Here is a 14,207-nt window from a genome sequence, read left to right as displayed (position 1 = left end):
TAATTTGGACGTTATTCTCACAACTTTTCAACCAATGTGTATCTTTTCTACATGGAATTTTAAACCGAGGCTTGAACCTTCAACTCTTGTAAGATTGTCACTCAGAACTGATTTTTTAACACATTTATCTCTGTTGCACTACGTGTTCATATGGACACATCAGTTACATAAATCAAAGCACTGTAAGAATAAAATCCGAGATAAGAACAGTTGTCCAAATAAACTTTATTTAATATTTTTATCTTTCAAATTCAATTTTTATAATTTTCTTTTTTTTTTCTTTCTCTCTTCAGCAATTTGACAGCGTCATTAAAGCATTAGAATCAGGCAAACCGATTGATTTATCCAAAATGCCACCACCACCACCAGGTTGCCCAGGTTTGTATTGATTTCTATGTATCTTAATCTATATTAATCAAATAAGACAACTTCACATGTACAAAATATAAATCTTTTTATCTACTAGTAATTAAAAGATCAAAGATTGACTTTTGCGGTGCATCCACTTTTTTATTGTTCTTAAATTTCACTAACAACCTACATGATGCAATTGTGTCAGAGATGGATATGTTTGCTGATGACACCAACCTCTAATCTCGACATGTTGCAAAACAAATATGTACATATCCAAGGCAATATCTGAATCCTTAAAAACTAACCTTCAGTCTGTAGTTGAATAAGAACATCGTCTGAGCTCCAATCTCTGCCCCCCCCCCCCTCGCCAATCTTTCATGACTTTGTGGCTTAGTGGAGGATACCCTTTTCTCTTCCCTGCAACCTCTCTCCCACAGGAGAAACATTGCGAGCTTGTCTTTGTTTTATCATTATTTCCATGGCAAGTGCTCGTCTGAGCTCCAATCTCTGGTCCCCCCCTTAGCCAATCTTTCACAAAAAACACCCGTCTAACTGAAACCACTGTCAAAAAATTTTCCCCACTTCTTATCTGTGCCAAAGCCAAAACATACATTCCATGAACAAAACTTCTTAGAAGTGCAAGCCTGTGGAACTCTCTTCCGTTTGTCTGTTTCCCACCTGACTACAACTTGGATGTCTTCAAATCCAACATAAACAAATTCCTGATGAACCGCCCCCTTAAGTAAGACACTGTATCAAATCTCCATTACTAACGATTACTACGATACTATTCCCATTGATCATGGTACACGTAATAACCCTTATCCTTGAGTGGCTTCCGGGCCTTGATAAGTGGTAACTTCCTTGTAAAAAAAAAAATTAAAAAGATCCAGATTGTTCTTGGCTAATAATGTCACGTTGTTTGGATATATCTTATCCCAGGTATAGTTATAAAAGTATGCACTGCTGAGAAAGCCCCTGTCCTCTCCGAACTCAGCAACAAATGCCTAGCTGGATCTTGCTGCTTTGATAGCTGGAAAATTGCCTCTGTGCTATTTGTGTTAATGAACTCCAATGAAAGAACTAACCCTCAAAAATCAATCTATCGCTGCTTTTCGTTAAAATCAGTCTATTGCTGCTTTTCGTTAAAATCAGTCTATCGCTGCTTTTCGTTAAAATCAGTCTATCGCTGCTTTTCGTTAAAATCAGTCTATCGCTGCTTTTCGTTAAAATCCTTGAATCTTTAATCAATCTATTTATTCATCCCAGACAAGGCACAGTGCCACTTAAATCATAAGGGTTATTATTTCAAACCAAATTTGCCAGAATAGTATGTAGGGAGTTGGGAAGTTAGATGTCCGTTCATATTGCACTTTAATTTCTGCATATCAGTACAGTCAGGGAAGCAGGTACCCGGGAAGAAATTCTAAAGTCTAGCAGTTTGAGGGAAGAAGCTATTTTGAGTAGAAGGCTTTACGGCATCTAGGGATCTCTACAGTGTAGGGGTGGGACTTTGCTGCTTGTTTGGTTTGTCGAAGGTATTTACATCGAAGGAATGCTAGTAGCAATACCACACCATTTTTTCTTTAGATCGAATAAACTAAAATCAAGCATTATTGAAAAGAGCATAAAAAAACAAAGAAATATTATCTTTAGTTTTTTTAAAATCGGTCCATTAGAACTGGAGTTATGACCATTTAAAGTATCAAAAAATGTGTGGTTCATTGGACATTTTGCCTTATGTCAGTTGTATTCAAATGCATATAAGCTTGTGACTGAAAATGGTAGGAAATTTATGCAATTTTCAGACTAACCCATCTTTAAAAAGTTGTATCTTCAGATCTTAAGATATTATGTTGAAACTTTGAACATATCATAATACCGCAAAGGTTCAGATGAATGTATTTACGACCATCTCACTTAGTAACTTACGGACTAATTAGCATATTTGTTTCATTTTAACGGCTTTAAGTAGAAATATCATAAAAACAGCAGCTAAGAAAAATGGTGGGTAAGGCTTTATCATCATAGGAAGTATTATTCTGATGGACATTATTATTTGTCATTATAACATTATGAAAACTCCAAGATGGCGACCAGGAAATCCAAGACCACAACATGATTCAAAGATATTGTTAACAAAATATGGCTTGCAGCATATCAAATGAAAGGAAATTTTGTACAAATTAGACTTATGTTTTCAAGTACATTAAACTAATTATCATAATTAAGTTTCATTTTAATGGTTTTAAGTTGCCATGACAATTATCAGGTGTATTTCTACCGCTATTTTGTATAATTTTTTATTTTTAAGTCGTTGTCCAGACTTCAAAGATTTCAAGAGACATTGTTGCCAGTTTTTGTTCTAATGTAATGCACTACTTGTTTTACTAACACAATAAACATTTAAAACACCAAAAAGTTATCAAGTAGGTAGAAGAGTAAATTATCTTGCCTTTGGTAACATTTATTATATATTCGTTTTTTGATCACTTTTTCATACCTCTGTGGATTGTAAAACAAACCCAATAAATATTATAGGGAAGATAAGTTATTCTTTTACTGAACTGGATAAGTGGTTTGCATGTTTTAACTCCTTTAAAAGTGTTTTTACTTAAATAAACCAAGTGGTGTCTAGTGGAGCTGTTTGAATTAAAATTAAAAACAATTTTTTAACGAAATAAAACAAAATTACAGCGTTATTTTTGTAATACTATTTTCAAGTTAAATCCAAGTTTTATGATATCCTTTTTTATTACATTGTTAGGTGAAAGTACAGAATAGTTATAAAACACCCTTCCCTCTCCATGTTAAGAATAGGTTTCTAAATAATAACGTTGGTATAATATAATTATACCTTTTTATTAAATTGTTAGGTGAAAGTACAGAATAGTTACAAAACACCTTCTTCCCATGCTTAGAATGGGTTTCTAAATAATGCATTTATTTCCGAGTGACTATCTTGTAAAAAAAACAAAACAAAAAAAACGTTCATCAAAGTTTTTGTCTTTTTGTACTAGAAAGCTTCAACTTCAAAATCTAACTTTTGACTGGAAAATTCTTGGTTGTTCAAATTCTATAGTAAAGACAATTCTCTTCTTTCGGGAAGAAGCTTCATATTCCTGACCGCATTGACTTAGTCTACAATTCATTGTAATCTACATTGCACTTTAGAGAATTTTTTTTTTTTTTTTTTTTTTTTTTACAGAGGCATCACTACATTATCAAGGCCAAGAGGCCACTCAAGAATAAGGGTTAAAGAGTGTACAGTAGAAATTGGACAATATAGTAATCATTAGTAATGAAAATTCGGTAAATTTGATAACTTATATGGAACGGTTCATCAAGAACTTATTTACGTTAGACTTGAACACAACCATATTGAAGTCAGCCAGAAAGCAGGAAAACAGAAGACAATTCCACAGGCGTGCAGTTCTAAGAAAGAAGCTCTGTTCATGGAATCTATGTTTAGGTTTAGGCACAGATAAAGAGTGGGGGAAATTATTGATAGTGTTTTCAGCTAGACGAGTGTTTCTTGTGAAAGTTTGGCGAGGGGGGGGGGGACCATAGACTGAAGCTCAGTCAAACACTTTCCATGAAAATAACGATACATCAGAGACAAACTCGCAACATCTCTTCTGTGAGATAGAGGTTGCAGGGAAGAGAAAAGGACATCTACGAGGCTACAAAGTCTATTTTGAACTCTATCAAGGCAGGACAAGTCCTTTCTAGCAGCTCCTGCCCAGATGTGGCAACAGTATTCCATCCTTGGACGTACCTGGCTCTTATATAGATAGAGAATTGCATCAGCAGTGAGATATCTACCGGATCGATAGAAAGATCCCACCATTTTTCCAGCAGCCTTCTACTATTGATTTTATGAAATTTTTACATAAAATTAAATTTAAAATACAAAAGTCAAGTACAATGTTTCAACTGTGCTCTAAACAGAAACTTTCATTTTAAAACAGCCTGTCTTATCAAAAAAAACGTACTGTTCATTTTTATACGCCGGGCCTTCCTGCTTGTGCGGTGATAAAACTTCTCAAATGCATTTGTGATATTACACTATGTTAACTTTGGTCAAAAGTGGGCTGTTTCTTCTGAAATCGGATTTTTTTTTATTGACTTTTGGTACTTATCATAGGTATTCCGATACAAAACATATCTAAGAACGCTCTTAGACACATAAGGTACATGTGTGTGAATTTGCCCAGTTGTTTTAGAGTCTATAAGGAACAAACACACGTACACACACAAAGGGCCTTTTATATACAACCAAAAGCTTTGAATCTTGTTTATTTGCTAATTACAGTGTGCACAGAATAATGTCAAGATCAATCAATGATCTCCCTAAACACATACTTAAATCATTCGTTGACATCTATGCTGATGACACGGCCATGTACGGCAACACATCAAAGGCTGTAAATGACACGGTTCTCTCTGATTCTCTCTCCTTTGATCTCGATCGCGTGGTTCAGTGGGAGAAGATGTGGTTGGTTACCTTTAATGCATCTAAAACCAAGCTCCTATCTTTACATCATCAACGCTCTGATCCCCATCTGGCATCAATTGAAATGGATGGCTCTCGTCTAGGAGAAGCCCCATGTTTTGACAAGCTTCTGGGTTTGTCCTTTACTCCTGAAGTCTGTTGCCAAGGTTGCTGGAAAGATGGTGGGATCCTTCTACCGCTCCAGAAGATATCTCACTACTGATGCAATTCTCTATCTATATAAAAGCCAAGTACATCCAAGGATGGAATACTGCTGCCATATCTGGGCAGGAGCTGCTAAAAACAGCCTATCCTGCCTTGACAGAGTACAAAATAAACTTCGTGGCTTAGTGGAGATGCCCTTTTCTCTTCCATGCAACCTCTCTCCCACAGAAGAGACGTTGCGAGCCTATCCTTGTTTTATCGTTATTTCCATGGCAGGTGCTCGTCTGAATCCAATCTCTGGTCCTCCCCCTCGCTAATCTTTCACGAAAAACACCCGTCTAGCTGAATCCACTGTCAAAAATTTCCCCCACTTTTTATCTGTGCCTAAATCAAAACGTAGATTCTATGAACAAAGCACCTGTGGAACTCCGTTCAGTCTGCCTGCTTCCCACCTGACTACAACCTGGATGTCTTCAAGTCCAACGTAAACAAATTCCTAATGAACCACCGCCTCAAGTAAACACTTCAATAAATCTCCACACTAACGTACTGTACTTGCAATAACCCTTATCCCTGAGTGGCTTCCGGGCCTTGATAAGTGGTGACCACCTTGTAAAAAAAAAAAAAGAAAAAAAAAGAAAAAATACATTTAATTGAAAATAGCTGATGTCATAAAAGATCAATAATGACAGATGTTTTCTTGATAATAAATTATTCAGCGAAGAGAGAGATATTTAATAATATCTAAAACAAATACTGACTCTACAGGTCACGGGTGATCTAATCTATATACCTATAAAGCTGAGTTTTTTCTTTCTCTGGCATTGATATCAACAGCCTACTTTTTCTCTTTAAAAAATTATTAAATGAACTTTTTAATATACTCAGTCATGGATATATGAGTGACTATATGAAAGTTAACTAATTTGCATATTCCTGTGAAAAACTAATTTGCATATTCCTGTGAAAAACTAATTTGCATATTCCTGTGAAAAACTAATTTGCATATTCCTGTGAAAAACTAATTTGCATATTCCTGTGAAAAACTAATTTGCATATTCCTGTGAAAAACTAATTTGCATATTCCTGTGAAAAACTAATTTGCATATTCCTGTGAAAAACTAATTTGCATATTCCTGTGAAAAACTAATTTGCATATTCCTGTGAAAAACTAATTTGCATATTCCTGTGAAAAACTAATTTGCCTATTCCTGTGAAAAACTAATTTGCCTATTCCTGTGAAAAACTAATTTGCATATTCCTGTGAAAAACTAATTTGCATATTCCTGTGAAAAACTAATTTGCATATTCCTGTGAAAAACTAATTTGCATATTCCTGTGAAAAACTAATTTGCCTATTCCTGTGAAAAACTAATTTGCCTATTCCTGTGAAAAACTAATTTGCCTATTCCTGTGAAAAACTAATTTGCATATTCCTGTGAAAAACTAATTTGCATATTCCTGTGAAAAACTAATTTGCCTATTCCTGTGAAAAACTAATTTGCATATTCCTGTGAAAAACTAATTTGCATATTCCTGTGAAAAACTAATTTGCATATTCCTGTGAAAAACTAATTTGCATATTCCTGTGAAAAACTAATTTGCCTATTCCTGTGAAAAACTAATTTGCCTATTCCTGTGAAAAACTAATTTGCATATTCCTGTGAAAAACTAATTTGCATATTCCTGTGAAAAACTAATTTGCATATTCCTGTGAAAAACTAATTTGCCTATTCCTGTGAAAAACTAATTTGCCTATTCCTGTGAAAAACTAATTTGCATATTCCTGTGAAAAACTAATTTGCATATTCCTGTGAAAAACTAATTTGCATATTCCTGTGAAAAACTAATTTGCATATTCCTGTGAAAAATGAGTGTTAATTACTTATTCATTTTTTTATGGTTTCTTATAAGCTGATTGGTTTCATTTCACTATTACACTGAATTCTGTTTTTGCATAGTTTCTACATTCTACATAATTGTGTAGAATTTAAGATGAAAACGTCCTAGCACGTGGAAATATTTTTATATATACCTATATCTCTCTCTCTCTCATATATATATATATATATATAATGTATATAAGTAACGTATGCGTGTGTGTGAAAAGTCTCTATTTTTTTTTTTTTTTTTTAATTACATTTTCACGCCGAACAAGGCACATTGCCACTTTGATGTAGGGGGCTACTATCAGGGGCATAAGCTACAGGGGTACTATGTGGGGAGTTCGGCAGCAAGATGTCAGTTCACGTTATACTGTAACTTCTGCATGTCAGTACAGCTAGGGAAGCTGGAACCCGGAAGGGAATTCCAAAGTCTAGCAGTTCTGGGGGCGAAACTGCTGGAGCAGAAGGCTCTCTTACATCTAGGAATCACAACTGTGAAGGGGTGGGATCTTGCTGCTTGTCGGGTTTGTCGGCGGTATTTACGTTGAGGGGGTACAAGTGCTTGCAGTTTATCGGAGCATTCACCGTTAAAGTACTTGTAGAACAGGCAGAGGGATGCTACATTTCGTCAATGGGACAGAGGCTGAAACTTTGATGACAGTTCAGGACCTATCAGGTTGGCAACTCTCTTTTGAAACTCTTTTGAAACTCCTCTCTGAATATTTGGTCTACATAGTTGAAATTCGATATATAGGGTATTTGAACGTGTAGCACACTTTCTATTTGTTATTTAGTTGGCAATAAATTGCTGCTAAGGAGTCAAAATTGAAAACAAAATAGTCAACCATGGCAGGGTAAGTCGAATAAAACATTACTCCTGCTGTTACTTTTGCACATGCGCAAAATTAAACATTTATAGCTCAAAGTTGCTTCATTTTTAATCTTTCCTATCCATCTGTCGAGAGCTCAAACATAATAATGCTGGAGAAATAAATAATGATTAAGGTTGAAATGCTAAACATTCCAGTTTCGATTCTAGCAGCTGGTCGCCAAGTAATTTTTTTATAACTTTTAAAATCATTACTGTATATTGAATAATAATCGATAGAGAATTGGTTCCATAATAATAAATTTGAAATCTGCATGAAATAAAATATAATATTCTTGCATATTTTATGACCAGACAACACCGGGCGATCTGCTACTTTCATCATAAAAAAACCCTGGCTCTCACCTCATCAACCTTTTTTTTGTTTTCTTTTCAGTTTTATATTGCTGATAAGTACAATTTACCTGCTTTTTTTTAATTTTTTTTTTTATACTATACTTATTTGTATTCTCATTTCCAAATGACAGAACGCCCAACGCAAAACGTCTCCCCTACCAAACCCAGCACTCAAGTACCGATTGAGAGAAGTAGCCAGACAGCTAAAGAACCAACTCCTCCACCTTCAAACACAGAAAATATCTCATCTGCTGCACCATTGTCCACTGATGGTATGTAGTTTTTTATTACTAGATATACTCATGACCCATTGGGTCGCAATCGCTACTATTTATTCCACTTGAAAGTCATTTCAAAATTCATTATCTTTTTCACGTGTATCTTGTTGAACTTGTGGAATCTTTTTGTCGAACTCTCGAATCTGTACAGAATTTCGAATGGAACCCTTTATTTAATCCAGAGGGTAGAATGGTCTCATTCTGTCAGCCATGAGTAATTTGAAAAATTATATTTTTGATTGTCGCTTGCACATTTTGAAAATGACACTCAAGATGAAAACTGTAGTCCAAACAATCCAAATAATATGAATAATCAATCCTCATCTAAAAAAGTCAGAAATGTCACATCTTTGTTGAAACATTCTGCTTGTAGAAATATATTATTATTAATTACTAGCGATACTCGGCCACGCATTGCTGTGGCTCAGTTTGATTAAATTGAAACAAACCAAAAAGAAAATGCATTCTTATGTGTTTATGTTTTCAATACTTGTGGCTGCACAATATTTTGTGGTGTTTCATTTTCTATGCCGATATAAAGAGTATCCGTTTGCTGACTGTAGAACACGCAACATATACTTGTTCATGTGAGAAGCATGGAGTGCGTAGATTGTTCTCATTCTGTCAGCCATGACTGAGTAGAAGTCACAAGTAATTTGCAATTGCATTTTTGAATGTTGTTTGCACATTGTGAAAATAACACTCGAGATGAGAACAGTAGTCCAAAGAATCCAAATAATATACATAATCAATCCTCATCAAAAAAAAATTCTTGTAGAACAAAAAATAATAAGTCTCTTTACTATTATTATTTATTATTAACATTATTTTTTATTTATTTATTTTGGTACTCCTTGAGATTCCTCACTGACAACAGCTGTTCTCTGAAGTCTGGGTGACAACCAGTCTCCTCAGATTAGTACTCTTCATCTCTATTATTATTATTATTATTCACTCACTAGGAGTTTTTCACACAAGTAATCATCAAAGATTTCTCTTTGAGAACAATCTAGCGTTCCCTGGAGTTTCCCCCAAAATTTCCAATACTGTCCACCTTTTTTGATAACATTTGTAAATCAATTTGCATTATCACAACAGCTGCTTATTATTAATTTCTTGTTGGTAACTACAATTGTTGTCACTAGAATTTGGGTGGCAATAAGATTCCTAAATTAGTATTATTGTTGTTGCTGTCATCTATCTATATATATAAAAGCGAAAATGTATGTATGTATGTTTGTGTGTCTGCTAAAAACTTTTGACTGACAGAACAAAAATTCACAAACTTGAAAGTGACATTTTAATGTTAAACATTACATATTTTTAAATCGATTTATAACTGCCCCAAAAAATACGGGTGCCAACTCTTCTACATAAAGTATACATGGGGCCGTTTATTTTGGGTCAACTTGTATTTAAAACCCGCTGAGTCATGTCACGTGATCTTGACGTCAGCAAGCTATAATGGCAGTCTGAATTTAAAAACATTGTTGTTATCGTTAAAAAACTTTTAACCCTCACACAAGCTAAACTATGAACTCCTGCGCTATGAGAACATTACCAAAGTTATTAGCACGTTAAAAATAGTTAGATACGATAGTTAAACGAAAAATAACAAGCCAAAAATGTGAAGTAAAAAAAAAAATATGCTTACAAAAAATATTAATAATCGAAGTTTTTACAAAAAAAAAACAGCCAGATGCCATTTTCTTTTTTAGTAACACTCTTTAGAGTAAGGAAGACTAAGTGAGAGAGAGACGCAAACAGAGAGAGAGAGAGACGCAAACAGAGAGAGAGAGAAAGAAAACGTTAACTTTTTCACCCCGAAATCGACAATTTTCGACACGGGGTGAGGGGTTCAACAACGCATGCATCAGATGACGTCATGACGTCGTGACCTGATTTACTTTAAATAGTTGAAAAACCGAACACATTTCATATACGTCAGTTTAGCTCAGGTAGTTAAGGCCTTGGTTCATTATCTAAACCTTTTCGGTTCGAATCCTGGTGTGAGATTTTTTTCAATTTTTTTTTAAATTCAAATATTGAACCCTGTATTATTTAAGCCATTTTTCACGTAACGTTCGTTTTCCTGTTTTTTTTTTGTTTTTTTTACTTCACTTATTCTTAGCGACACCCAAAAACACCCGGGTACCCACCGATTTTTTTAATTTTAATATCTAAACAGGCTTATTTAAGCCATTTTTCACGTGTTCGTTTTCTGTTTTCATCGTTCATTTGCCTTATGTTAGTTTTTTTTGTGCTTTTTTTCCGATGTTTTGATTACCCCCCCCCCCCCAGCACTTAATTAAAACGTTTTCTTTTCTTACTTCGCTTATAACAATGCTTACATCGTCATCGTCGTCGTAGTAATGCTCGACGACTTTCAAACATCTTTCACTTATTCGCTTATAACAATGCTTCATTTTGGCTGGCTGATTTTATTTTCAAATTTCGCCTCAGCTTCGGCTTCGATTCCCCCCCCCCCACACCGGTTTCTTTTTTATTTAACACCACACACATACAAACACCCGGGCAACGCCGGGTACCCCTCGCTAGTCTATAAATATAAAAGCGAAAATGTATGTATGTACGCTTTTCCTCAATGTCCACAAAAGGCTTCTTTCAGAGAAGCGCTCGCTCGGTTCACAACTTCTTAAAACTTTTTATATCATCTATAAATTGTAATATCTCACAGTTAACTACGGAGCTCGCCTGTCTATTTAATTTTATTGACTTTCAAACGTTAATTATTCGACATTTCCCGATCGGCACGCGTTACATTCGGTTTTCGGTATAAAAAAAAGCGAAACTCGACTCTACTAATTACAGTGGTCTCTAGAGAGCTAAGTAACGTTTGGTCAATGTCGACTTCATCATATCAGACAGTAGCTTTCATTTCGAGACCAGACACTCCCCCTAATAAACAGGGAGCTGGTTTTCCCCAAACTTAGTTAAAAACAAACAAACCGATTTATTGACCTCATTAAAAACTGTCCCGCACTAAATGCTAACTGCTGAATAGCTATCACCGTCACGTCAGTCAAAAACGCGCACCTGTTTTTTTTTTTTTTCACACTTTACTATTTTCCAACTGCGCGTCGTCAAGGCTTCGTTTTTTTTTTCACGGGCACCTGTTTTTGTTTCACATTTTACTATGCGCGTCAAGGCTTCGGGTTTTTTTCACACACACCTACAAACACCCGGGAAACGCCGGGTACCCCTCGCTTGTCTATATATATATAAAAGCGAAAATGTATGTATGTGTGTCTGCTAAAAACTTTCAACAGACGGAACAAAAATTGTCAAACTCTGTATTATATTGAAGCTCCATCATTCGGCCAAAAAATATCAAAAAATTGGTCAAAAACGTTAATTTTTTCACCCCGAAATTGACAATTTTCGACGTTCGTTTTTCTGTTTTCTTTTTTGTTTTTTCGATTTTTACATTTAACATCGTACGTTTGTCTTACATTAGTTTTTTTTGTGTTTTTTTTTTCAATGTTTTGATTACTCCCCCCCCCACCCACAAATTTATTTTCCAGATAATTTTTAACGTTCGTTTTTCTGTTTTCTTTTTTACTTCGCTTATAACAAACAAACCTGGTCATTGACCTCATTAAAAACGTTCACGCAGAAACAGCTATTGCTTACGTCGTCGTCGTAGCGCTTGCACAAAATCTTAACTCTACGACTTCCATGCGGGCACCTGTCAATTTTGTTCTTACTTAAATAAATTCAAACATCTTTCAGTAACTCATTCTGGCTGGCCAAACAGTTCATGTTTTTTTCACATTTTATTTTCCAACTTCGCCTCAGGGCTTCGGGTTCGATCCTACCAACTTACCAAAACTTTTTACCCCCCCCCCTCCCCCGGTTTCTTTTTTCTATTTAAGAGCACACACACCTCGAAACACCCGGGCAACGCCGGGTACTCCCGCTAGTATATATATAAAAGGCAAATGTGGCGCTTATTTTTGTATATCTCAAAGGCTTTTTTTCACCACCATTCTCGGGAGGGTTACTATCGTTTAGAAGTGTTTATATACCCCCTAAATAATAATATCAAAGATTTGCGAACGTGCGTCGCGTCTAGATTTATTTACATCGACTTTTATAAGATTTGCGCTATTTCACTCTGTCCCCTGTTTGTCCTGCGTTTTAGTATAAATACAGTGAAACTAAATTCAAACTGTTTGTGTTTACAGCTTTCGTGCCGAAACATCCAGAAAGCAATCGGTTATTGATCAATGTGGAGTTTCTCCTTATATCAGACAATTGCTATTCGATTTAGACAATCCCCTTTAAATGGGGAGCTACTTCCCCCCCCTCCATCATCTGGGGGATGCGAAAACTAAAAATACTGCCACGTTATCATAACGATCATGCGATGACCTCATTTAGCATCTTCCTGTCAATCAAACCTCTTTCACTCGTTTTACAAGCCTTAACTTAACACACTAATCAATTACTCTCGCTCATGGTCGAAACGGTTAAGTGGTTGCCTTTTGTTTCCACTTCTACGTCAAGGCTTCCGGGTTCAATCAAACTATTTTTTTTTTCTTTTACACCTTTAAACATCCAACGTTTTTTTATAACTTCGCTTATTCTTTAGTTTACCTTTGAGCCTGCCTGCCTACTACCACTTATTTTTATTTTTTTGTTTTTGCTCAACACACACCTCCAAAATGGGCACAAACGTTTGTGTATATCCACGAAAGGCTGTTTGCATTGCGCTTCTCGCGTCAGTTAGATTCCGCAAGAAGTTTTCGCATACTTCTCAGATCGTAATATCTTGCATTCGCAAACGGACATCGTCGCTTTTTTTTTATTTTTATTTATTTTATTTTTTTTTTTATTTTTATCGAGTTTAAAAAAATTCCTATCGTGCTGATGTCTTGGTGGTTTGTTTGACTTTTTCGTATAAATAAAGCGAAACTATTCGAATGCAAACTCCTGTTGGTCTTTGGTCAATATATGAACCCCTTCATACTGAGACCATTACTATTTATTTGGACACTGCCAGAGTGCCCCCTTTTTGGGGGAGCTGGTTTTCCCCCCACATTAAAAACAATCTTGTGTTTCATTTGCTTTCGTGGGAGGTTTAAAAGCAATACCATCCCTGCAAGTCATCTTTAGTTTTTTTTTGTTAAATTTGAATGTTTTAGACTTCCGGTCATGTCATGGAGTAGCGGTAAGACGTCAGATTTTCTTTCACTTTCTTTTCCGCTTTCGCGTCACAGGTTCGAGCCTGCCTACTACCACTTTTTTTTTTTTTTTTTTGCTCAACATACACGTCAAAGCACCCGGGCAATGCCGGGCACTGAGGCTAGTGTGTTTATAAAATGAAGAACTGGATTCTGGAATATGAGAATTATCCGAGCTCAGCCAATCAGAATGGAGGGACTTTGGCGAGTGAGGCTTTATTATTTCTAAATCGGAAATTGGACAGATTATGTTAGATCTATGTATATATGAGCCAGTTACGGTCAGTTTAATCACAGAATCTGTGAAATGTGTAGAATTACTCCTGATAGCAGTGATAGGACTAAATATTTAGAGGGAAACATAGGTACCTCTTCCTGTAAAGATGTTGCAATTGTGATGGTTTTGCTCGTAGGATGTAATGTAGTATTTTATTATCACAACTGAATGTGTCTGAAATGGTGTTCGAAAGCTGCATAAGATAGTGGCTATTAGCATAGCTGTATTGAATTTGTATGTGGCATCTGTTGCTGCAAATCGACGATACCTTTATCCAAAGGGGAATTCCTGCGGCTACTTTATTGATATAGAGAAGATAT

General features: G+C 35.5%; 1 protein-coding gene across 1 annotated transcript in view; it reads left to right on the top strand.

The window, feature by feature from the left end:
- The window catches only part of LOC145296932 (coiled-coil and C2 domain-containing protein 1-like), a 178,449-nt gene that overhangs the window by 54,523 nt on the left and 109,719 nt on the right, over nucleotides 1–14,207 (top strand). The window contains exons 8-9 of the mRNA XM_080143136.1: nucleotides 294–378; nucleotides 8,257–8,397. Of these exons, the coding sequence (XP_079999262.1) occupies nucleotides 294–378; nucleotides 8,257–8,397 (226 nt within the window). The remainder of the gene's footprint in view (nucleotides 1–293; nucleotides 379–8,256; nucleotides 8,398–14,207) is intronic.

Source organism: Euprymna scolopes, chromosome 17 (assembly GCF_053919585.1).
Source record: "Euprymna scolopes isolate OS-2025 chromosome 17, ASM5391958v1, whole genome shotgun sequence".
Lineage (NCBI taxonomy): Eukaryota > Metazoa > Mollusca > Cephalopoda > Sepiida > Sepiolidae > Euprymna > Euprymna scolopes.
This window is presented reverse-complemented; position numbering and strand designations above follow the sequence as displayed.